This window comes from Biomphalaria glabrata, chromosome 11, assembly GCF_947242115.1.
Source record: "Biomphalaria glabrata chromosome 11, xgBioGlab47.1, whole genome shotgun sequence".
Classification (NCBI taxonomy): Eukaryota; Metazoa; Mollusca; class Gastropoda; family Planorbidae; genus Biomphalaria; species Biomphalaria glabrata.
In genome coordinates this window covers 19,476,092-19,502,006 of record NC_074721.1, presented here as the reverse complement: position 1 = coordinate 19,502,006, position 25,915 = coordinate 19,476,092, and the positions used below count along the sequence as shown (strand labels likewise).

At 35.6% G+C, this 25,915-nt stretch overlaps 1 protein-coding gene across 1 annotated transcript in view; it reads right to left on the bottom strand.

The window, feature by feature from the left end:
- Positions 1 to 25,915, bottom strand: part of LOC106072034 (mucin-5AC-like) — a 97,366-nt gene that overhangs the window by 1,520 nt on the left and 69,931 nt on the right. Inside the window, exons 35-43 of the mRNA XM_056003851.1 lie at positions 25,289 to 25,561; positions 25,014 to 25,046; positions 24,070 to 24,105; positions 23,681 to 23,953; positions 22,267 to 22,299; positions 10,681 to 12,171; positions 4,371 to 4,585; positions 2,453 to 2,615; positions 534 to 713 (exon numbers count right to left, since the gene is read on the bottom strand). Coding sequence (XP_055859826.1) covers positions 534 to 713; positions 2,453 to 2,615; positions 4,371 to 4,585; positions 10,681 to 12,171; positions 22,267 to 22,299; positions 23,681 to 23,953; positions 24,070 to 24,105; positions 25,014 to 25,046; positions 25,289 to 25,561 — 2,697 coding nt within the window. The remainder of the gene's footprint in view (positions 1 to 533; positions 714 to 2,452; positions 2,616 to 4,370; positions 4,586 to 10,680; positions 12,172 to 22,266; positions 22,300 to 23,680; positions 23,954 to 24,069; positions 24,106 to 25,013; positions 25,047 to 25,288; positions 25,562 to 25,915) is intronic.

Here is a 25,915-nt window from a genome sequence, read left to right as displayed (position 1 = left end):
CCGTCTTTCTTCATTCCTCTCTTTCCTATGCCTTGGATAGAATTTCGTTAACTGACAGGCCTGTCCATTCTTTGATGTTGTCTTCCCATCGCTTTCTCTGTCTTCCTCTTCTTCCTCTTAGTACTGTTTCCAGAAGGAAGGTCATTGCAAGCCCTGAGGAAATTGTGATGTGGCCATAGAGTTTGAGTTGACGTTTGTTCACAGTGGTTAGCAGGTCATCGTGGGATCCAATAGCTGTATTAATCCTGTTTCTTATTTCTTCTTTCGTGATGCGGTCTTCGTAATTGACACTTAGAATCTTTCTGTGGCATCTTAGTTCCATTGCTAGATTTAGTAACTATAAATAAGGTGTACAAATGGTTCACTTACTAATACAAGCTCTGTCTGTAGCATCTTGGTTCCATTGCTAGATTTAGTAACTATAAATAAGGTGTACAAATGGTTCACTTACTAATACAAGCTCTGTCTGTAGCATCTTGGTTCCATTGCTAGATTTAGTAACTATAAATAAGGTGTACAAATGGTTCACTTACTAATGCAAGCTCTGTCTGTTACTTTGTCTGTTATATACTTCAGATCCTCAAAGGATTTAGACATAAACACATCTTGTGAGGAAGACGCCATGTGTCGTAGCTCTTCCTCTAGAGCATCCGCTATACCAACGGCTATGATGTCTATATTACTGTCTTTCACTTGCTGTGCAGCTTGCAAAGCTAAATGGAGATACAATCATTTGTTTTATTGTATTAGTAAATAGTTGGTTATAATAGCATACATTTCATAGCGTTTAGTTTTGACACTTGTTTTTATTGTAATTCTGTTCTCTATGTATTCGTAAACAAGACATAAGAACTGACATTTTTTCATGAAAACAAATCTGAAAGGTAATCAGCGTGTAGGTATGTATGAAAGCTTTCGAGCAACTGACCACAGGTTGTTATGTCACATGGGAGTGTTTAGGCCTAATGTGACCATTGGTCTCCCCCAATATAAACTTTCTAATCAACAGGAAGGTGATTTTCCATTTAAAAAATGTTTGGAGTTCTTGCAAGTGTTAAATTTGGCCAACTCTTGAGTCATGAATTAGGGTTTTCCGAAAAATGCATTGCTATCTGTAAGTCAACAGGAGGTTTGCATGCATGGGGGATAGCTATCAATTTAAAAAGCATACATTTCTTTTAAGCATGAACTAATCATAAGACATACTAGATTCTTCTAATAATAGCTTAATGTGGCATCTTTTCTATTTTGTTGTATTTAGTCAACTTAAAAGAAAATCGACATTTGAACCCGTCCTTTAGTTCCCTGTAAATAGTTAAAAGATCCAGACTTCAGCTTTGTTTTATTTCCTACTTTGTCAAGGGAAGTCTGTTTTGTTTCCTACTTTGTCAAGGGAAGTCTGTTTTGTTTCCTACTTTGTCAAGGGAAGTCTGTTTTATTTTTTACTTTGTCAAGGGAAGTCTGTTTTATTTTCTACTTTGTCAAGGGAAGTCTGTTTTATTTCCTACTTTGTCAAGGGAAGTCTGTTTTGTTTCCTACTTTGTCAAGGGAAGTCTGTTTTATTTTTTACTTTGTCAAGGGAAGTCTGTTTTATTTCCTACTTTGTCAAGGGAAGTCTGTTTTATTTCCTACTTTGTCAAGGGAAGTCTGTTTTATTTTCTACTTTGTCAAGGAAAGTCTGTTTTATTTCCTACTTACTTTGTCTAGGGAAGTCTGTTTTATTTCTTACTTACTTTGTCTAGGGAAGTCTGTTTTATTTCCTACTTTGTCAAGGGAAGTCTGTTTTATTTTCTACTTTGTCAAGGGAAGTCTGTTTTATTTCCTACTTACTTTGTCTAGGGAAGTCTGTTTTATTTCCTACTTTGTCTAGGGAAGTCTGTTTTATTTCCTACTTTGTCTAGGGAAGTCTGTTTTATTTCCTACTTTGTAAAGGGAAGTCTGTTTTATTGGTTATATACTTCACCTAAGGAAGTCTATTCTATTTCCTCTTACTTTCCTTAGGAAAGTTTGTTTTATTTCATACTTACTTTGTCTAGGGAAGTCTGTTTTTTTTCCTACTTTGTCAAGGGAAGTCTGTTTTATTTTCTACTTTGTCAAGGGAAGTCTGTTTTATTTCCTACTTACTTTGTCTAGGGAAGTCTGTTTTATTTCCTACTTTGTCTAGGGAAGTCTGTTTTATTTCCTACTTTGTCTAGGGAAGTCTGTTTTATTTCCTACTTTGTAAAGGGAAGTCTGTTTTATTGGTTATATACTTCACCTAAGGAAGTCTATTCTATTTCCTCTTACTTTCCTTAGGAAAGTTTGTTTTATTTCATACTTACTTTGTCTAGGGAAGTCTGTTTTTTTTCCTACTTTGTCAAGGGAAGTCTGTTTTATTGGTTATTTACTTCACCTAGGGAAGTCCTATTTCCTCTTACTTTCCCTAGAATAGTCTGTTTTATTTTCTACTTACTTTGTCGTGGTAAGTCTGACACTCCGTCGGTCATGAGTAAAATAATTTTTCTTGCTTTGGGTCTGGCGCCGGAACTCTCTTTAAATATTGTACTGTTGAGTACAAAGGTCAGTGCTCTGTCAGTTCTTGTGGACTGTTTCAAGTAAGGTGTAGCAAGGATAGCCTAAAAGTAAACAAAAAAATAAAGAAAAACGCGTTTGTTATGAGAGGCCTGTGTTTCTCTTTTTTTTTTTTTTTAATGATTTTTATGTTAAGAAAATTATTTTAATTAGTTCCTGATTGATCATTTATTGTATCTATTTACTTTTCAAACTCTATTATTCTATAAATACTAATTTAATTTTGACAGAAGCTATGAGACAATTTCATAAATGATTGGATGGTCAAAAATCTAAATAAGTTAAACAGGTCAGTCCTCATGTTGCTCTTAAATAAGTTAAACAGGTCAGTTCTCATGTTGCTCTTAAATAAGTTAAACAGGTCAGTCCTCATGTTGCTTTTAAATAAGTTAAACTGGTCAGTCCTCATGTTGCTTTTAAATAAGTTAAACAGGTCAGTCCTCATGTTGCTCTTAAATAAGTTAAACTGGTCAGTCCTCATGTTGCTTTTAAATAAGTTAAACAGGTCAGTCCTCATGTTGCTCTTAAATAAGTTAACCAGGTCAGTCCTCATGTTGCTTTTAAATAAGTTAAACAGGCCAGTCCTCATGTTGCTCTTAAATAAGTTAAACAGGTCAGTTCTCATGTTGCTCTTAAATAAGTTAAACAGGTCAGCCCCCATTATACTTCCCAATTAGCGTTACTATCATTAGCTGATGCGCTTTTGTACAAAGCTTATATCATCCCATTCTATCTGTCTGCATAGATAACTTGACAATCTTACATGTACATAAGCTCTTCGCTAGCAGTGTGCTTAGCGTGTTGGCTTGAGAAGCCTGATTAGGCTTGAGCCATGTGTTCACATTCAGGTCATTCCACTTTTTTTTTTTTTTTTATTTATATGTTTTATTATTAGTCTAAGATATATTACAAATTTAAGTACATAATTGATCCAAACTAATTGAAACAAGTTCTCTTAATATGAGCTTTTTAAAAATTGTTTTATTATTTTTTGTTGGTGCTGACTGTTAGCATGTACTTAACTGAATGTGTTAGAGAAATGGGCTATCATACAGTTTTCTCAATTTTACGCAGTTGCGGTCAAATTTTTATTTTTTCTCTTTGGATTCCATTTATGGTTTTTAGGCCCGGCTTTCTGTTTAAATAATAACATTGTTCCTTATTGAATAAATATTGAACTAATCAAGCTATCAGATTTTTGTCTATAATTTTGAATATTGTAATTACAAAAGAAGATAATTACGTATTCACTTTTCAATCAAATTTGTGACTTAGTTGTCTTCCAACATGGCGTCGTTAGCATTGTTAATTTTCTCTATTTATTTCCAAATTTCTCCCAATTTTTACTTTGTGGTTTTTTTTAAATCTTTTTTCTCTGATTTCCATTATATCAGGGACTGCGGTGGCCCAGTGGTAAAGCGCTTGGATTTCGAACCAAACGGCCTACTTTCTGGATTTTTTAGCACGCCCCGCTAAAATAGTATACGTTAGATGGGGAAAGGAAAGACGGCTGATGATGATAACTGATGACATAGATGTCAGTGTCAGAATGGGGAACTTTACTAGCTCACTTCCATTATATTAACACCATATTTCTTCATATCCTTTTGGCTTTTGATTTCTATTACTGCAGATTATGAAATTTTTACATTGAAGTCCGCCAGAGAGCAGAAAACTGTGATTCACTTTAAGTGTGAAAATATTCAATACATAAAAACTAACAAGACTATGAATAATGATATTAATGCATTACAATACATACAATAAAGACATATTTTTACAATTGTTATTATTACTACCTTTTTCAGACTTTCGAATGTCTTGTGTGTGTTGAAGTCAAATTTCTTGTAAGCGTTGGCCCCAAAGATGACCTGAGCGAATTGAACATCTTCAATACCGAGAGTAAATCTCTCTGTGATGCTCACGGCAAACTGTAGCATCTGTTTGTAGTTGGCAGCACCAATACTTCCGGACGAGTCCATTACGAGCACTATGTCAGCATAGGTTTTGCACACTGTAGAGATACAAAAGTGGCGTTTAGTTCTCAGTACAAAATAGTATGGGGTCATTTCATCCAATTAACAATTTCAAACTGTCAACATTAAAATCAAGAAATACATTTCAAAAACACTTTTAAAACAAAAAAACTTATTTTAAGTGTAAGTGTATCAAATAGTTGAGATCAACCATAGAATTACAATAGACGTAGACATAGACATAATATACATGTGCGATTAGAAATATTTTTATCAATTGTTTATGTTTAGCTTTTAACTTCCTCAATGCTCTATGTTCCTATCACTTCTTCAATGCGCTATGTTCCTATCACTTGATCAATGCGCTATGTTCCTATCACTTCCTCTATGCTCTATGTTCCTATCACTTCCTCAATGCGCTATGTTCCTATCACTTCCTCAATGCGCTATGTTCCTATCTCTTACTCGATGCGTTATGTTCCTATCACTTCCTCAATGCGTTATGTTCCTATCACTTCCTCAATGCTCTATGTTCCTATCACTTCCTCAATGCTCTATGTTCCTATCACTTCCTCTATGCGCTATGTTCCTATCTCTTCCTCAATGCGTTATGTTCCTATCACATCCTCAATGCTCTATGTTCCTATCACTTCCTCTATGCTCTATGTTCCTATCACTTCCTCAATGCTCTATGTTCCTATCACTTCCTCTATGCTCTATGTTCCTATCACTTCCTCAATGCTATATGTTCCTATCACTTCCTCTATGATCTATGTTCCTATCACTTCCTTTATGCTCTATGTTTCTATCACTTCCTTTATGCTCTTTGTTCCTATCACTTCCTCAATGCGCTATGCTCCTATCGCTTCCTCAATGCGTTATGTTGCTATCACTTCCTTTATGCTCTATGTTCCTATCACTTCCTCAATGCTCTATGTTCCTATCACTTCCACTATACTCTATGTTCCTATCACTTCCTCAATGCTCTATGTTCCTATCACTTCCTCAATGCTCTATGTTCCTATCACTTCCTTTATGCTCTATGTTCCTATCACTCCCTCAATGCTCTATGTTCCTATCACTTCCTCTATACTCTATGTTCCTATCACTTCCTCAATGCGTTATGTTCCTATCACTTCCTCAATGCTCTATAATCCTATCACTTCCTCTATGCTCTATGTTCCTATCACTTCCTTTATGCTCTATATTCCTATCACTTCCTCAATGCGCTATGTTCCTATCACTTCCTCTATGCTCTATGTTCCTATCACTTCCTTTATGCTCTATGTTCCTATCACTTCCTCTATGCTCTATGTTCCTATCACTTCCTCTATGCTCTATGTTCCTATCACTTCCTTTATGCTCTATGTTCCTATCACTTCCTCTATGCTCTATGTTCCTATCACTTCCTCAATGCGTTATGTTCCTATCACTTCCTCAATGCACTATGTTCCTAGAACTTCCTCAATGCTCTATGTTCCTATCACTTCCTTTATGCTCTATGTTCCTATCACTTCCTCAATGCGCTATGTTCCTATCACTTCCTCAATGCTCTATGTTCCTAGAACTTCCTCAATGCGCTATGTTCCTAGAACTTCCTCAATGCGCTATGTTCCTATCACTTCCTTTATGCTCTATATTCCTATCACTTCCTCAATACGCTATGTTCCTAGAACTTCCTCAATGCGCTATGTTCCTTACACTTCCTTTATGCTCTATATTGCTATCACTTCCTCAATGCGCTATGTTCCTATCACTTCCTTTATGCTCTATATTCCTATCACTTCCTCAATGCGCTATGTTCCTAGAACTTCCTCAATGCGCTATATTTATAGAACTTCCTCAATGCGCTATGTTCCTATCACTTCCTCAATGCGCTATGCTCCTATCGCTTCCTCAATGCGTTATGTTCCTATCACTTCCTTTATGCTCTATGTTCCTATTACTTCCTCAATGCTCTATGTTCCTATCACTTCCTCTATACTCTATGTTCCTATCACTTCCTCAATGCTCTATGTTCCTATCACTTCCTCAATGCTCTATGTTCCTATCACTTCCTTTATGCTCTATGTTCCTATCACTTCCTCAATGCTCTATGTTCCTATCACTTCCTCAATGCGTTATGTTCCTATCACTTCCTCAATGCGTTATATTCCTATCACTTCCTCAATGCTCTATAATAATATCACTTCCTCTATGCTCTATGTTCCTATCACTTCCTCAATGCGATATGTTCCTATCACTTCCTTTATGCTCTACGTTCCTATCACTTCCTTTATGCTCTATGTTCCTATCACTTCCTCTATGCTCTATGTTCCTATCACTTCCTCAATGCGTTATGTTCCTATCACTTCTTCAATGCGCTATGTTCCTAGAACTTCCTCAATGCTCTATGTTCCTATCACTTCCTTTATGCTCTATGTTCCTATCACTTCCTCAATGCGCTATGTTCCTATCACTTCCTCAATGCGCTATGTTCCTAAAACCTCCTCAATGCGCTATGTTCCTAGAACTTCCTCAATGCGCTATGTTCCTATCACTTCCTTTATGCTCTATATTCCTATCACTTTCTCAATACGCTATGTTCCTAGAACTTCCTCAATGCGCTATGTTCCTTACACTTCCTTTATGCTCTATATTGCTATCACTTCCTCAATGCGCTATGTTCCTATCACTTCCTTTATGCTCTATATTCCTATCACTTCCTCAATGCGCTATGTTCCTAGAACTTCCTCAATGCGCTATATTTATAGAACTTCCTCAATGCGCTATGTTCCTATCACTTCCTCAATGCGCTATGCTCCTATCGCTTCCTCAATGCGTTATGTTCCTATCACTTCCTTTATGCTCTATGTTCCTATCACTTCCTCAATGCGCTATGTTCCTATCACTTCCTCAATGCTCTATGTTCCTAGAACTTCCTCAATGCGCTATGTTCCTAGAACTTCCTCAATGCGCTATGTTCCTATCACTTCCTTTATGCTCTATATTCCTATCACTTCCTCAATACGCTATGTTCCTAGAACTTCCTCAATGCGCTATGTTCCTTACACTTCCTTTATGCTCTATATTGCTATCACTTCCTCAATGCGCTATGTTCCTATCACTTCCTTTATGCTCTATATTCCTATCACTTCCTCAATGCGCTATGTTCCTAGAACTTCCTCAATGCGCTATATTTATAGAACTTCCTCAATGCGCTATGTTCCTATCACTTCCTCAATGCGCTATGCTCCTATCGCTTCCTCAATGCGTTATGTTCCTATCACTTCCTTTATGCTCTATGTTCCTATTACTTCCTCAATGCTCTATGTTCCTATCACTTCCTCTATACTCTATGTTCCTATCACTTCCTCAATGCTCTATGTTCCTATCACTTCCTCAATGCTCTATGTTCCTATCACTTCCTTTATGCTCTATGTTCCTATCACTTCCTCAATGCTCTATGTTCCTATCACTTCCTCAATGCGTTATGTTCCTATCACTTCCTCAATGCGTTATATTCCTATCACTTCCTCAATGCTCTATAATAATATCACTTCCTCTATGCTCTATGTTCCTATCACTTCCTCAATGCGATATGTTCCTATCACTTCCTTTATGCTCTACGTTCCTATCACTTCCTTTATGCTCTATGTTCCTATCACTTCCTCTATGCTCTATGTTCCTATCACTTCCTCAATGCGTTATGTTCCTATCACTTCTTCAATGCGCTATGTTCCTAGAACTTCCTCAATGCTCTATGTTCCTATCACTTCCTTTATGCTCTATGTTCCTATCACTTCCTCAATGCGCTATGTTCCTATCACTTCCTCAATGCGCTATGTTCCTAAAACCTCCTCAATGCGCTATGTTCCTAGAACTTCCTCAATGCGCTATGTTCCTATCACTTCCTTTATGCTCTATATTCCTATCACTTTCTCAATACGCTATGTTCCTAGAACTTCCTCAATGCGCTATGTTCCTTACACTTCCTTTATGCTCTATATTGCTATCACTTCCTCAATGCGCTATGTTCCTATCACTTCCTTTATGCTCTATATTCCTATCACTTCCTCAATGCGCTATGTTCCTAGAACTTCCTCAATGCGCTATGTTCCTAGAACTTCCTCAATGCGCTATGTTCCTAGAACTTCCTCAATGCGCTATGTTCCTAGAACTTCCTCAATGCGCTATGTTCCTAGAACTTCCTCAAAACGTTATGTTCCTAGAACTTCCTCAATGCTCTATGTTCCTAGAACTTCCTCAATGCGCTATGTTCCTAGAACTTCCTCAAAACGTTATGTTCCTAGAACTTCCTCAATGCTCTATGTTCCTAGAACTTCCTCAAAACGTTATGTTCCTATCTCTCTTGTCTGGACCAGTTGGGAAAGGGAGAGGGAAGCAGGGAGTATCCTGTTGACTGTTTACCTGATCGTCTTTATGACATCGTTGGGATGTATAACAAACACTTCGCATAGAGCATAAGAGTCCTCAAGGGGACTAATTCAACTTATACCACTACATCTGTCATGTACGATTTCTCTACCTTGTTCAAGATACTATACAAAATAATTAATTTCCAATAGTTAATTAATTACTTTTTTTTAAAAATGATTCTTGTGTTGTCAGGTAAAATAAATTGTGAAAAATTTCAGCTAAATCCGAGATTGGGTGTGGGAGAAATAGTATGTATGTACACATTTATTGCCAGACAGAGAGAGTGAGTTGATATAAGACTGAAAGAGTGAGTAGATATAAGACAGAGAGAGTGAGTTGATATAAGACAGACAGTGTGAGTTGATAAAAGACTGACAGAGTGAGTTGATATAAGACAGACAGAGTAAGCTGATATATACAGACAGAGTGAGTTGTATAAGACAGACAGAGTGAGCTGATAGAAGACAGACAGAGTGAGTTGATATAAGACAGACAGATTGAGTTGATATAAGACAGACAGTGTGAGTTGATATAAGACAGACAGAGTGAGTTGATTGAAGACAGACAGAGATGATATAAGACAGACAGAGTTGATATAAGACAGAGTGAGTTGATATAAGACAGACAGAGTGAGTTGATATAAGACAGAGTGAGTTAATATAAGACAGACAGAGTTGATGTAAGCTTTGTAAAAAAAAAAGAAAGTAGACGAGTCTTGAACAAATCGAGCACTGCACTAGGTAGAAATATCTTATGAACAGATAACGGCAGATAAACAGATAATGGAGTAGCCAACACTTCTTGCTGGTTTAGAGGTGTTGAAAAAAAAAACGCAGATTTCTAAAACTAAAAAAAAATGTAAAAAATTAACGGCAAAGAAAGACCTCCAATAGGCTGAGAGAAAACCTTTCTTTACATAAATATTCTTAATTTATCTTGTTGATACACCTTAGCAATCATGCGTGTATGGCTTATTGTACTTTATATGACAATTTCATGCCAGAGAAAACTATTTTCTAACATAAATCTGTCGCCCATATTTGATTTTTCTGTTTTAACAGTCATGATTTAGGCGAAAAAGGGGGGGGGGAGGATGGAGAGGGCGGTAGAGTAAAAACGATTAATCATCTAAAAGTCCTCTGCCATTTTATAATTAACGCTAAAGATCGCAAAAGACATTAGAGAATAAAGGGTGGGACGACTTTAAAAAAGAATTTAATATTATTATAGCTCAGATAACTTGTATTAGTGCATTTTTTTTTTACAAAAGTTTTTTTAATTCCTTCATTAAAATACGTAAGAAAGTGTAATGGTCTGTCCGGGGGGAGGTGGGGCGCTAGTAAGAGGTGCAATTGCATCTATCACCCCTCCCACAGTCCCACTTGGAATCGACCACTTTATTTTACGTTGTGTGAGGGCAGAATATATGAAATACCCCCCCCCCCCAGTGCCACTAAATCGGCCGACAATACTAGAGAGGGGGGAGCGACATAATCTAAAAATTTGTTAAATTAATAATAAATATATATTTTTAACATAAGAATTAATTTAAAATTGTGTGACTTCTCTACTAATATTCGCCCGCATACTCCCTTCCAAGGTGGGGCCGTCGAGTGGGGAAGATGATCACCCCTACTTTCCCATTCCCTAAAGGTCTGCAGGTGCTTAGCATTAGAGCATTGTGTGTAGTTTCTCATTATTTGGTCAAACTAACCTTTATGATCTCTAGGTATCTCCAAAGTGGTGGTTTCAATTGTGGAAATTTCTGCTTTAGTAGTACTAGGAGGAGTTATTGTTTCTGGAGAAGTTGTGGTGGATGTTTTCGTACTGGTTTTCAAAGTTGTTTCTATAGAGATGGTTGATGGAGTGGTTGATGAAGTGGTTGTATCATGTGTAGATGTCTCAGTAGTTAATTCTGTTGTAGTTGTTTCTGTAGTTTTTTCCGCAGTGGTTGATTCAGAAGTGGTTGTTGCCATTGTAGTTTTAGTTGACATCTCTTGAGGGTTTGATTTTTCTGGAGATGTTGTTTCATGAGTCGTTGTTTCATGAGGGGTGGTCTCATGAGTCGTTGTTTCATGAATAGTAGTTTCATGAGTCGTTGTTTCATGAATAGTAGTTTCATGAGTCGTTGTTTCATGAGGGGTGGTCTCATGAGTCGTTGTTTCTGCCTGGGATGTTTTAGGAGTAGTAATGACCAGCATTGTTGTTTCTTCTGTTTCTGCCTTTGTTTCTGATGGTCTTATTTCGGGACAAGTTGTTTCAATGCTCTCTTTGCAGTAGGTTGGTTCATAAGTGATGGAGTCTGTAGCATCTCTTTCATTAGTCATTTCAGTAACAACTGTTTCTGTTGTAGTTGGTTTTGAATTGCTTGTATCTATTGTTGTTTCAAAAGTTGTTGATTCTAATGTTGTGGTTTCGGAAGTGCTTGATTCTAATGTTGTTTCTTTATAAATATTTTCTGGGGTTGTAGTTTGGTTAGTGATTTCAGACATATGTTTCACTGTAGTGGCTACTTCTGAAGCATCTGAAGTGGTCATCTCTGGAATATCTGTTTCCATAGAAATTGTGTCAAAAGAAATTGTCTCCAGACTTGTTAAATCTGTTGTGTTTATTTCTGAAGTCGTTGTTGGGGTGCTAGTTTCTGAAGAGGTTGTTTCTGGGATGCTTGATTCTGAAGAGGTTGTTTCTGGGGTGCTTGATTCTGAAGAGGTTGTTTCTGAGGTGCTTGTTTCTGAAGTCGTTGTTTCTGAGGTGCTTGTTTCTGAAGTCGTTGTTTCTGAAGTGCTTGAATCTAAAGTGGTAGTTTCTGCGGCGCTTGTTTCTAATGCTGATTTTTCTGTATTACTCGTTTCTTCAGTGCTTATTTCTGGAACAATTGTCTCTAGAGTGACTGTTTCTGGAGGAAATGTTATTGGAGGGCTTATTTCTGGAGTGCTTGTTTCTGTTGTGATTGCTTCTGTAGTGGTTATTTCCTGAGTGCGTGTTCCTGGATAGGTTGTTTCGACATTTTTTTCAGAGATTGCTGTGTCTTGAGAAGTCATCTCTGTCAAGCTTTTTGATGTTGATATTATGGCTGGTGTATTTATTTCCTTAGTGATTTCTTCAGTGCTTGTATCTGTGTTTGTTAACCCTTGAGTCGATGTTTCCTCAACCATTGTCCCCTTAGTAGTTTGATGCGTACTTTCTTCTGACATCGCTGTAGTTCCTAAAGATAAAGCGAATATAAACGTTCTAAAAATATATTACGTCAATATAAATCAGTAATTACAAATACAAGTATGTAAACACATGTTCGCGTATCACAAACAAATATATATTATTCAATGTAGTATTCTAAATTAAAACGCTAGAGTCGTGTGCTAGTTCTGGTGTACTGTGCTCACGTTAAGATCTCTGGAGATGTATACATTTTAAGAACTTTAACCATTATTTAAAGATAGAGTTACCTTATTTTTCTTGTCCGATACTTAGAATAATTCTTTTCATATTAATTATATATATATCGGATCGGAAATTAGTGACTGATTTTTTGCTTTAATTTTGTTAATTTTAGGTGCGATTTTAATACTAAACCATCACTTGCCCCAGCACAGCCAATAGGGTTTTGAGATAAAAACCCTCTACCAGGGGTTTTTGAGTTTAAAACCCTCTACATGAGGGTTTTGAGTTTAAAACCCGTACAGGGGGGTTTAGAGTTTAAAACCCCCTACCAGGGGTTTTTGCAGTTAAATCCCCCTATTATATAAAACAAAAAAAATGAAAACGACTATCCCCAAGTTCCGAGAGCACAGTTAAGGAAGATTTTGATTTTAAAACCCCCTCCAAAATTTACGATAAACCTCCTCTTCAATATAAAAAACCCAACAAATTACACACAAGGGGTTTTGATTTCCCCTCCCCCCCCTTCAGTAGGGTTTGAAGCTAACAAATACCTCTTCAATATAAAAAAAAAGCAAATTACGCACTCAAAATGTTATGGGAGTAGCTAAATGGGTTTTTACTCAGTTTTGAGTTTAGACCCCCCTTCAACGGGGTTTGAAGGTATGAGCGTAGCCAAAGGGGTTTTGAGTTTAAATCCCCCGCCAGCGGGGTTTGAAGCTAAAAAATACATTTTCAATGTAAAAAAAGCAAATTACGCACTCAAAAAGTTATTAGCGTTGCCAAAGGGGTTTTGAGTTTAAACCCCCCTTCAGAGGGGTTAGATGCTAAAAAAATACCTCTTCAAAATAAAAAAGCACACACTAAAGTTATTTGAGCGTAGCCAGGCTAATTGGGGGTTTTGAGTTTAAACCCCTCTCCTACATAAGGCTTTTTTTTAAAGCTTAAAACTCCTCCAGATGGTTTTGAGTTTAAAATCCCCCTACAGAGCGTTTTGAGGTGGAAAACCTCTATCCTTAAATTTATTCTAAAGGAAACTCTAGTTACCGAATTCTATGACCGTAGCTAAATGGGATTTTGAACTTAAAACCCCCAACAGGTTTTTTTGACGATAAAACTTCCCTTTTCGATTTAACATTTAAAGCAAACTACAGTCACCTAATTCTAAGAGCGTATTTAACAGAGGTTGCACATTCATACCTTTGGAAATTGAAAAACACTAAATGTGGCTCAACAAAGATGGCTAAGACAGATTTTAGGAGTCAGTTATAGAGGTCGGGTCTCATTCAAGGAAATCCTATGCCGAACTGGGAGTCGACTTCCTAGTAAGATTGTGACAGAGCGTCGCATAGGGTTTGCGGGATATGTTCTCCGACAAAATGAATTACACATAATAAGAGTTGCGATGACATCCTAGTACAACTTGGCGCCACACATTCATGGAGGTCCTCTGAGCAGGTGGGAAGAGGCTTCAGACATTACCAGTGACAGATTTTTGTGGAAACGACTTGTTGGCAAATGCGCCGAACGGCGCGGGAAGGTCTAAGTCAGTAAGAATAGCACAATAGGTTTTTGAAATAAAACTTTTTAATAGCAAAATAATGCACCTAGGTACTTATGAATATGAATTTAGTTGGCAACTAATAGGAATAATTGATTTTTTGAAAAGGTTTAAAAAATAGTGAGCAAATAGATGCTATCTTATTAGATTTTTGCAAGGTTTTAACAAAGATACAGAAAAAAACTAAAACAAATAAATTCCACTTATCTTATTTTGGTAAACCAGTAACACAGACTAAAAGCGCAAAATACCTAGGTGTTATAATAAATGAAAAACTGTCATGGAATCTCCATATTGATGAAACTTTAAAGAAATCAAACAATAGATTAGGGTTCATTATAGAAGTTTGTATAAATCAAATAAGAACATAAAACTAAAATGTTATTTAACCTTGGTTAGGCCAATAATAGAATATGCATCTTCTGTTTGGGACCCCTCAACTCAAGAAAACATTAAGAAACTGGAACAGACATAAAATAGAGCAGTGAGCGTCATAACAAACGCATATTAACATTTGGCTAGAGTAACATCTTTAGTAAAATCACTAAATTTAGAAAGCCTTTAGGATAGCTCAACAGGGCCGCGAAGTTTACAAAACTCTATATTACTGATAGTGAAGAGGGAGATCTGCAATTGCCATTAAAGAAAATAGAAGACTACATAAGGCCAAGACAAAATAAAAGTGTGTCTAGATTTAGAATACATCAGAGAAAGCAGGTAGAAGGAGAAAGTTTTGATAACTTTGTTAAAGATCTAAAGCTTCTCTTTATGGACTGTGAGTCTGACAACCCAGACGATATGCTTATTGATTTGATTATTAGTGGAGTCATAAACGAAAGGTACAGTTAAGATTACTTGATCAGGGACAGAAGTTGACCCTTAGCAACAATATGAGATGTCACAAAGCCAAGTATTAATGTTTAGGGGCCAAGAAGTTATAGCAATCAAGAGACAGTCACACAATGTACTCATGCACAAGTCTAAAGACAACTCAGATAAATTGTGTAGTAAATGCGGCAACAACCACAAAAAGGGAAAATGTCCAGCAATAGAAATCACATGCAATTTCTGCAAAAAGAAAAACCACTGGTTTCAAATGTGCAGAAAAAGGCGCAACGTCAATCTTGTAGAAGATGACAGCCACAGTGATGAAAATATTCTACCTATTAGCACTGCAAGTATCCAGTATAAAAATTGTAAAATTGAGAAAATCAATGTCGTTGAAGACAAGTGGACTGTAAAACTAGTCGTGCATGGCAAGATATTAATTTTCCGAATTGACACTGGTGCAAGGTGTAACATTCTTGTCAAGTCAGAGTTTGAAAAGCTCAAAAACAAAGTAAAATTTATTTAGCAAAGTCACTCAAGTCTTACAGTAATCATGCCATTAAGACTTTATGAGCAGTAGTGCTACCTTTGAAGAATAGTACACAAGAGGTGAAATCAATTTTTGAACTAGTAGACATTAATCAAGAGAACATTTTGAGTGGGGACACAGCAGAATTCTTAGGACTACTACATCGAACTGATACGCAGAGATGTGAATTTACAGATGATTCAGTGCATATGATCTCTGTAAGTGATTCGAAATACAGTGAAATTCAAGACTGTACTTGCAAAGAACTTTCAATGCTTCGGAAAAAAATTATGACTGGTTGGCCAGAAGCGAGACTCCAACAGAAGTCAGGCCATATTGGAATTCAAGAGACCAGCTATCAACTTCGAATGGTATTATATACAAAGGTCATGCTACCAAGCTTACTTAAATACATACTAAAGCTGATTCACAAATCTCACTTAGGAATAGTCAAGTGTAAGCAGAGAGCCAGAGAAATCATATTTGGCCAGGCATGAATGCAGACATTTAAGTGACAGTTAGGGATTGTAGCTGGTGTGCTGAACATCAGAATCAAAATGTGTCAGAACCGCTAATACCTATCAAGACACCAGACCTTCCATACAGCATGGTTGGGTGTGATCTGTTTAACTTTGAGGGGAAAACGTATGTGCTTCTAGTTGACTACTTCTCAAAGTTTATTGATGTCAAAGAACTGTCACAGAAATCTACATCAGATATGATTGAAAAAATGAAGAGTATACTCGCATGCCATGGAATACATAGAAGGTTAAGGTCAGATAGCGGCCCACAGTGAGCTTCAAGAGACTTTCCAGATGACATCTCAGAACAACTCGAACCACACTATCTAGAGAGTCTAAGATTACAAACTACACTAGATGTAGATCCGCCACTACACACTGTTTCTTCTAACACATCTAGACCACATGAACCTTACGTAACACGCTCAGGCAGAATAGTTAACAAACCCAAGACACTTTATTTGTGATTAAATGAATTGACAATTTAGTTGGCTAGTTTTTTTAGTTATTCTGAGAAATAGATTTTCTTAATTAAAGAAGAGAGATGTAACCATAGACCTATATATTATATCTAGACTGGAAACCGTAAATAAATTCTTATCCATTTCCTGTTTGTTTCCATTTAGATAATATTTTAAAAATCCTAGATGGAAATAATTCATGTTGATTTAAATCACCTTATGTACATTTAAATAGATTGATTACCTAGATCTTTCTAGATTTTGTATCTAAAAATTACAAAATAATAATCATGAGACGAGAGTACTCGTATGTTTGATTTTCAATTACTAGATCTAGATCTAAAAATTAAATTATATGTTACATAGGTTAGAGTTGAAAAAAATAACATTACATCTTTTAACTACTTTACAAAACAACGCCTTGATCAACCTTTCTAAAAGATTTTCACATTTTTTGTAGTGTTGAAAAATCTCCATGTCCAACCTAGATATAGTATATATAAGTCTATGGATGTAACATATTGGCATTATGTATACATTTGCACACTAGTGCATCAGTGCAACACCGATTGTGTTTACGTAATAAATGGGGTTCCTAATATGTCTTCCCTCTTAGTACTAGTTTGTTATTTGTGTAACACAAATATTCTACAATAATCTTCAAATAAAAAACAAAATTTATTAAAATACTCAGAAAGACACAAAGATAAAGACACATTCCTCTCTTCCATATGCTAGGACAAATTTGTACAAATACTCCTTCTTCCCTAGTGCTATTAGAGCATGGAATGGGTTGCCTGAGCTAGCCAGGAAAACCAGTGACTTGGCTTAATTTAAATCATTGGTTAATATGCATGACTAAATGCATGACGCTTAGGATATAATTTTCTTCTTTTTTTTTAAAGTAACGTCTGTATTTTATAAGATAAAATAATGTAATTTCAACATTCCTTGATTTAAGAAGACAACAACAACACCAAAAATAACATAGGGAAAGGACTACTGTCCATGTCTTAATGCTACTTACGTAGCGTGTCACCAATAACTGTAGTCTCAGGACCTAAAATGAATAATTTAGTTCCTGTCATATATGTGTAGTACTACCATTGTACACCAATTAATGCACGAGTTTGAAATAGTTGTTATGTAATGATTCTCCTGACATTACATCAACTGCATTATTACACCAACAACACTTTTGCCTGTTTAAGCGTTACTGCATCTGTGGGTCTAGCTTTTTGGCTGGGGGAGGGCGCAACGTCCAGGCAATTGGGGGGGGGGGGGCGGTCAAGTTACTTTTCAAACGGAAAGAAAAAAATATGTTTTTTTTTTTGTATTGTGTTTGTTTTCATCACCTCTCTTCATCTATCCCTTAGTCTGTTGGACCGTTGGGGCACCGCGCAAGATTTGTCAACCATCTTTCTCCATTCCTCTGACTTTTTTCTTGGATATAACCTCTTTCAAAGGCTGGTCCGTCCATTCTTTTATGTTGTCTTCCCATCGCTTTCTCTGTCTGCCTCTTCTTCTTTCGCTTGGTACTGTTCATTGAAGGAAGGTCTTTGCAATTCACGAAGACCTTGTAATATGACCATATAATTATAGTTTGCGTTTTTTTTAACTAGTAGTTGGCGGGTCATCGTGGTGTCCGATTGCTGTAGTAACCCTGTCGCTAGCATATAAAAATGTGGCCATTACTAGGGACCGCATCAGACTGATTTTGCTGTCGAGGGCTATGCCTTTGTTTTTACATTTGTTTTTTAGTTTTGCAAGTGTAGCCGTTGTCTGTGCGATTCGGGCCAGCAGTTAAGGTTTCGTTCCCTGGTCTGAGACGATTGCTACGAGGAATTTGAAACGCCTGACATATTTCAGCTTTTAACCTCCAATGCTATTGCCTTTTTTAAAGCCCTGTTGGCTATTGGTCATAATTTGTTTGTTGTTGTTTATTTTTGGCATTTGCATATATATGCTGCGGAAGCTTTGTCTATGCGCATTAACTATTCCGCAAGTTTTTCTTCTAAGCTAACCCTAGGCCTTCTATTTCATCTGCAAAGCGCAAGTTATAATTCATGTTTCTCATGACTTTCCTCTAATGCTTACAGTCCCATAATAGCCATCGAAAGCCTCTTCCGATTTTGAAAAGTGTTGGTGAGAGTAGTAAGCCTTGTACATTGCACTAGTGATCTCTTTGTAGAGGTTCTGGATTATTTTTATTATATTTTTATATATGTAGTACTTATACCCAGAATGCTCATGCCATACTCGATCGAAAGCCTTCTTGAAATTAATAAAAACATAGCAAAGATTATTTAGGCATAGGAGGTATTTGTAACAGAATATTCTGAGGTTTTAGACTTTGTTACTTTGTGCTACGACCTTGTCTAAAACCCGCTTGTTTTTCTGATATAATTTTGTCTGCTTTTGCTTTTAGCCGATTTATATAACAGTTCTTTGCTGGGATGACTTATGAGCTGATGGTGCCTTAGTTTTGACAGAGTTGTAAATTGCTTCTTTTTTTAGAAGAGTGTTTATGAGAGATTAGGTCTAGGGCTTGGGCCATTCACTTGACTACCAGATCTTGTTGCACATCTTTAAAAGTGCGCTTATCATGGCTCTACCCTTCCTCCTCTACTCTAGGTTGTTTTCTTGGTTAAATCTATGTTGAAATATCAATCCAGTCAGAAGACACTAAAGAATTCACATGTTTTAAATAAGAGACATTGTTTCATTTTCTAAAGCGAGCCTATAACTTTCAATACTGTTTTCCCGAATTGTGCCTGCAACAATAGCGACTCAAAAGAAGACGTTTCACAAAACGCAACTTTTCTCTACGTTTCAACGGTCCTATTTCTCATGACTTTCATCTATTGTTTTGTTTACAAATTTTGGGAAAGAAAAAAAAAAGTCCACGACTGGACGTCATATTAAATATTGACGACCACGCCCTGAACAGACTTACATGCACAGTGTTTACCTCAAATGTCCCACGTGTAATTGTAATGGCCAGTTCTGCCTTTTTAAGTGAAACAAAACCCTAAATGGACTAGCTTTCATTCATTAGGTAAAATTAGATTACCAAAATATTGTACACTAGTCGACGTACGGCGTAGCATACACCGTTATTTTGCAAGGATGGCCTTAGGCCAATGCAACCTATGCGACCGCTGTGGGCCCCGCACTTTCAAAGGACCCGCGCTAATTCTAGGTGTAAAGTATTAAATTAAACCATTTTTAACTTATAAAAAAATTCCCGTAGCCTCCTGATTTACAAGGAGCTCCTGGAAATCTCCTGAAATTGCAAAATATACGAAAAAGTCCTGGAAATATTAGGAAATTATTAAAATCTTTAGAAAACTCATACAAATCTCTTGAAATATATAGACACAAATTGTCATTTTGGGAATGTCATTCAATATGGAAAACACCAATCCTTCAGCGATATAAAAACGGCATTATCTCGTATTTTTGGAACCTGGTAAAAGAAGCTTCTCGCGCCTGAAACTAATGAAGAATAACTTAGGGTCAATAATACTCGTAGATAGATTGTAACATTTGATAATTCTTGCTATTGAGCGTGATCTATGTAGGAAATAGAATTATTATGACATACTGTATGACTTCGCTACACGCAAGGCTCGTCAAGTAATTCTGTACGTAGAAAAGAATGAATACAATGCAAAGACAAATTTATTTTCTAATACAAACTCTTAAATTTCACTTATTATCCGTATCCCTACCCAAACTTGGCCACGCAAAATCCGTTTCGCATAGAGCCCCAAAATGGTTCAGTCCAGCCCTGCTTTTTATTGACGGGTGAATACAGAGTAGATTACTTGTTCTCCTCCCCTCTTCCCTCTTTTTTTCGCTGCTAAAACTACATGGGGTAGAAAAAAAAGAGTGATCGTTCCATGACTTCTTGGTCACAAAGGTTAAGTCTGCTATTTTGTGATGGGTGAAAACTACTTGTTCTCCTCCCCTTTTTGTTTGTTTGTAGGGTAACTCTAGTTAGTCCGACTTGCAGAAATAAAAGAGTGATCTTTCCTTTACTTCTTCTTGCGTGTCCAAACTGTTGAGCCAAGAAAAAAATTATATACATAGATTGATATATAAGCAAATGAAAACTGGGAACTGTGCTACAACTAAATTTATCTAAAATATTTTTTGTATTAGATCACTGCAAATTGTAAAAATGGGAAGTTTGATATTCTAGGAACTCATGAATAGATCCCTTGTTGTCTATATCAGTGTAACGTGCTAAGAATTAAGGAAAACGTTAAGAAGGAATGAAATGCTAACTAGATCCATATGTAATTTTAAATAATTGACTTTTATTAGAATTGGAGTTTTTCACTATAAAGTATAGAATGAGTTTTAGTTTTGAGTTTTTTTGGCAAATCGGCACAATTTAGATCATGTCGTGCCCGTAATCCCTAAAAGGTTACTCTCCCTTCATACAGGAGGGCTAAATTTTATTTAGTTCCATTATTAAAAACAAGGTCTGTTCATAGTTAAAATAGTAAAGGTAGTGAAAATTTAATAATTTAGTAAATATCTTTTGTAAATTTTAATTGTTCACAATTTCACAAATCGAATCTTCGTAGGCAACCCCACCTCCTGGACAAAGCCCAGTACCTTCCCATTGTCGACACTTTTGTTTGAGCTCCTCACCATCCCTGCGCCTGGTAATGCGCCGGGCATGGGTGACTCCTTCAATTCCCTTAACTATTTTCTTCTCGGAATATTCCAGAAGGTCTCTAGAGCTGATAGCACCTCTGCGGTGTTAAGACTCTTGTGTTGCATGACTTCCTACTAAAGATCAAAGATTCTTCTACATGCGGCGTCTCTTGCACAGACATAAATCTGGGGCAATTAGTTTATTTTGTTTTTTTTTATTGTCCATGGACATTTGTTGTAGTTCGGCACCTTTTCTACGTACCCGCTATGTAGTCCAACAAGATGACGAGACATTCAGATGTCCAGAATGAGTCCTCAAGGGCTACACAGGTGCTATACTCAGTCAGCTGCTGTATCGGACATGCGTCCGATATCGCAGCTCCATAATTCACCCACTAGCTGTTGCCCCCCAGCATAGGTCGATGACCTATGCTAGTAGCTCAGCGTGACCAGCCGGTTGACCCAGAGCGGGCCATCTGGGCCTCAGGTCTAGGGGAACTTGGAGCCAAAGTATTGTGTTGTTGTGGTTTATCCTCAGATAGCCACCACTCAAACACCAGGATCTCTTTATCCCCCCTTACCCGTCGCAGTCCACGGCAAACGGACTGGTCTAGGACGTAGTGAGATTTTAAAGATAAGGAGACAGTGTGATGATCAATGAAGGCAGACTTAGGAAAAGAGGAGGCAGACACAATGATAGAAAAGAAGTAGGACACTTTTAAACTCAAAAAGTGCCAAGAAAAGAGGAGCGCAGTTTAACGTCATGTCTCGGGATGCAAGTTTACAATGTCATTGGTGCTAAGTAAATCTTTAATATTGTCAACTAAATACGTAAATTAAAACTAAAAAAGAAACGCTTTGTACATTTGATTCTGTTTAGCTAAAAAAATCAAAAAAAAAAATCATTTTAAATTTTAAAACATGATCGTTAAAATACATATATAATAATAATATCTTTAAAGCAAAGTTTAATAATAATAATAATAATAATAATAATACTTGTAATAATAATAAAAATAATACTTGTAATAATAATAAAAATAATACTTGTAATAATACTTGTAATAATAATAAAAATAATACTTGTAATAATACTTGTAATAATAATAATAATAAAAATAATAATAACACTAACAATGAATTTTATTTCGCTAGTGAATGAATACTTGTTTGTTTCTAGCCTAATACTTCAATAGTCATAATACTATTATCAGAAATGAATAGAAAATAAAAACTCAATTAAAATTAATTTTAACAGAGGGAATTTTATGACTGTTTTTGTTTGTTAACTTGTCAATGTGTTAGCATAATTGTACGATTACAATAGGAAATGATGGAACATTAGACTTACTTGTACTTGTACTTGGTGATGAGATATCAGGACCTGTTGGAAACAAAAAAGCACAAAAGTAAACCTAACAAATGTAAATATTAAAGGTCATTAAATTGTTAATTTGTTTTGCAAAATGATACCGATTCTCTCTCTCTCTCTCTCTATCTGTCCATCCATCCATCCATCCATCCATCCATCCATCTATCTATCTATCTATCTATCTATCTATCTATCTATCTACTATCTATCTATCTATCTATCTATCTATCTATCTATCTATCTATCTATCTATCTATCTATCTATCTATCTCTTCTATCTATCTATCTATCTATCTATCTATCTATCTATCTATCTATCTATCTATCTATCTATCTATCTATCTTCTATCTATCTATCTATCTATCTATCTATCTATCTATCTATCTATCTATCTATCTTCTATCTATCTATCTTATCTATCTATCTATCTATCTATCTATCTACTATCTATCTATCTATCTATCTATCTATCTATCTATCTATCTATCTATCTATCTATCTATCTCTTCTATCTATCTATCTATCTATCTATCTATCTCTTCTATCTATCTATCTATCTATCTATCTATCTATCTCTTCTATCTATCTATCTATCTATCTATCTATCTATCTATCTATCTATCTATCTATCTATCTTCTATCTATCTATCTATCTATCTATCTATCTATCTCTTCTATCTATCTATCTATCTATCTATCTATCTATCTATCTATCTATCTATCTATCTATCTATCTATCTATCTATCTATCTTCTATCTATCTATCTATCTATCTATCTATCTATCTATCTATCTATCTATCTATCTATCTTCTATCTATCTATCTATCTATCTATCTATCTATCTATCTATCTATCTATCTATCTATCTATCTTCTATCTATCTATCTATCTATCTATCTATCTATCTATCTATCTATCTATCTTCTATCTATCTATCTATCTATCTATCTATCTATCTATCTATCTATCTATCTATCTCTTCTATCTATCTATCTATCTATCTATCTATCTATCTCTTCTATCTATCTATCTATCTATCTATCTATCTATCTATCTATCTATCTATCTTCTATCTATCTATCTATCTATCTATCTCTTCCATCTATCTATCTATCTATCTATCTATCTATCTATCTTCTATCTATCTATCTATCTATCTATCTATCTTCTATCTATCTATCTATCTATCTATCTATCTATCTCTTCTATCTATCTATCTATCTATCTATCTATCTATCTATCTATCTATCTATCTATCTATCTATCTATCTATCTATCTCTTCTATCTATCTATCTATCTATCTATCTATCTATCTATCTATCTATCTATCTATCTATCTATCTATCTATCTATCTATCTATACAAAATAAAAATCTAATTATTCGTTACATCCGTCATAGTTGTTGCCTTCAGCTGGGGTCACTGCATCTGGACAACATCCATATCTAGTTCCTTCACAGCCACCAATCGTGGGAGTTGTTTCAAAGCATCCTTCATTGTTGTTGCCAAGAGCTTTGGTCTTTTCATCTGGGCAGCATCCATATAAACTATAATAGCATTCAGTATCTGGGGTGCCAGGACATCCTTCAAAGTTGTTTCCTTGAGCACTGGTCACGCCATCTGGACAACAGCCATACGTTGTTCCTGTACACCTAGGCACATCTGATTTTAAACAAACATTTATACCAATTAAAACAGAACGTAGTTATTATTATTTTAGTGCAAAATTAGGGACACATTAAAGTATAAAGCGATTAAAATATATAAAAGATATTTACCTGTAGTACTGCTAGATGTTGATGTTGTGTCAGGACCTGGAAGTCAAATTTAGACATGAAATAGAAATGTGACTGCAGATAAAATAAAGTTTCAATAGTTTCGAAAGGTTGTCTGCTCCTTAATTTCATTTAGAAACATTTAATACGAATATACTCTTACAAGTCTTATATGCACATTTTCTTAAATATCCCATTCTACTTGAATTGCTGTTTTTTTTTATTTCATTATGATTACACGAACGTCGCATAATACATTATTTTCAATCTTTAAGAAGGAGCTAAATTAGTCAAGTTATGTAGGGCTATCCGGTCTTTAAAAATTTTTGTAACAAGGTGTTAAGAAGAGGCCGAGGGTCGGTATCATTGAACTCGATGCTCTTTGGGCAGCTATACGGCGTCATGTATTTTAGTCCCCTAGGTCGAAACAAAGATTGGGCGGAATTAAGATAAACTAAAGACTGCAGGATATAAATAAAATTAAACATAACATAAAATAAAGATGTAAAAAAAATACAATATTTAGTACTTAAATAAATATTTGGTCTTATTTCTTCAACTTATGCAGGACTCTCAGTGAGAATGATGTAAACGCTTTACCGCCAGGAGAAACTTAAACAGCAAAAAAAGACAAATATAGAGATGTCATATACGAAAAGAAAGTCTACTTAATGGGAAGTTCCCTAAACAGATTTCAGAACTGGCGATGCAATATAATGACAATAATAATGATAATAATAATAATGAAGCAGTAATTATTTTGTAGGAAAAGAAGAGTATATGCAAAATTATTACCATTAAGTTAAATATAAAAAAACAACAATTACAATTATATTTAAAATATGGGATTTCATAATTGTTATGTTAGTTAAACTTGTATATGTATTTATTTGCATTGTAAAATAATTACATTATTACATTATCAATTGATGGAACATTAGACTTACTTGCGCTTGTACTTGATGATGAGATATCAGGACCTGTTGGAAACAAAAAAGCACAAAAGTAAACCTAACAAATGTAAATATTAAAGGTCAATAAATTGTAAATTTGTTTTGCAAAATGATAATAATTTTTTCTCTTTGACTTTCTGTCTCTCTCTTTCTCTATCTATCTATCTATCTATCTATCTATCTATCTATCTATCTATCTATCTATCTATCTATCTATCTATCTATCTATCTATCTATCTATCTATACAAAATAAAAATGTAATAATTACATCCGTCATAGTTGTTGCCTTCAGCTGGGGTCACTGCATCTGGACAACATCCATATCTAGTTCCTTCACAGCCACCAATCGTGGGAGTTGTTTCAAAGCATCCTTCATTGTTGTTGCCAAGAGCTTTGGTCTTTTCATCTGGGCAGCATCCATATAAACTATAATAGCATTCAGTATCTGGGGTGCCAGGACATCCTTCAAAGTTGTTTCCTTGAGCACTGGTCACGCCATCTGGACAACAGCCATACGTTGTTCCTGTACACCTAGGCACATCTGATTTTAAACAAACATTTATACCAATTAAAACAGAACTTATTTTTTTATTATTATTTTAGTGCCAAAATGATGGACACATTAAAATATATAAAAGATATTTACCCGCAGAACCTGGAAGTGAAATGTACAAATGAAACAGAAATGTGACTGCAGATAAACTAAAATTTCAAGCAAGATTTTCTGTTCCCTTGTTGTGGAGCGTATGTGTGTTGTGATGGTCGGAAGATTTAGCGATTGGTTGTGCATGCTGCAATTTAGGTGGAATTGTCATTTTTCTTAGTTAGATAGACAAGTCCAAAACGCCAGACTGAAAGGTGGTGTTATTATAGTGTTATTTCGTTTAAAAATAAA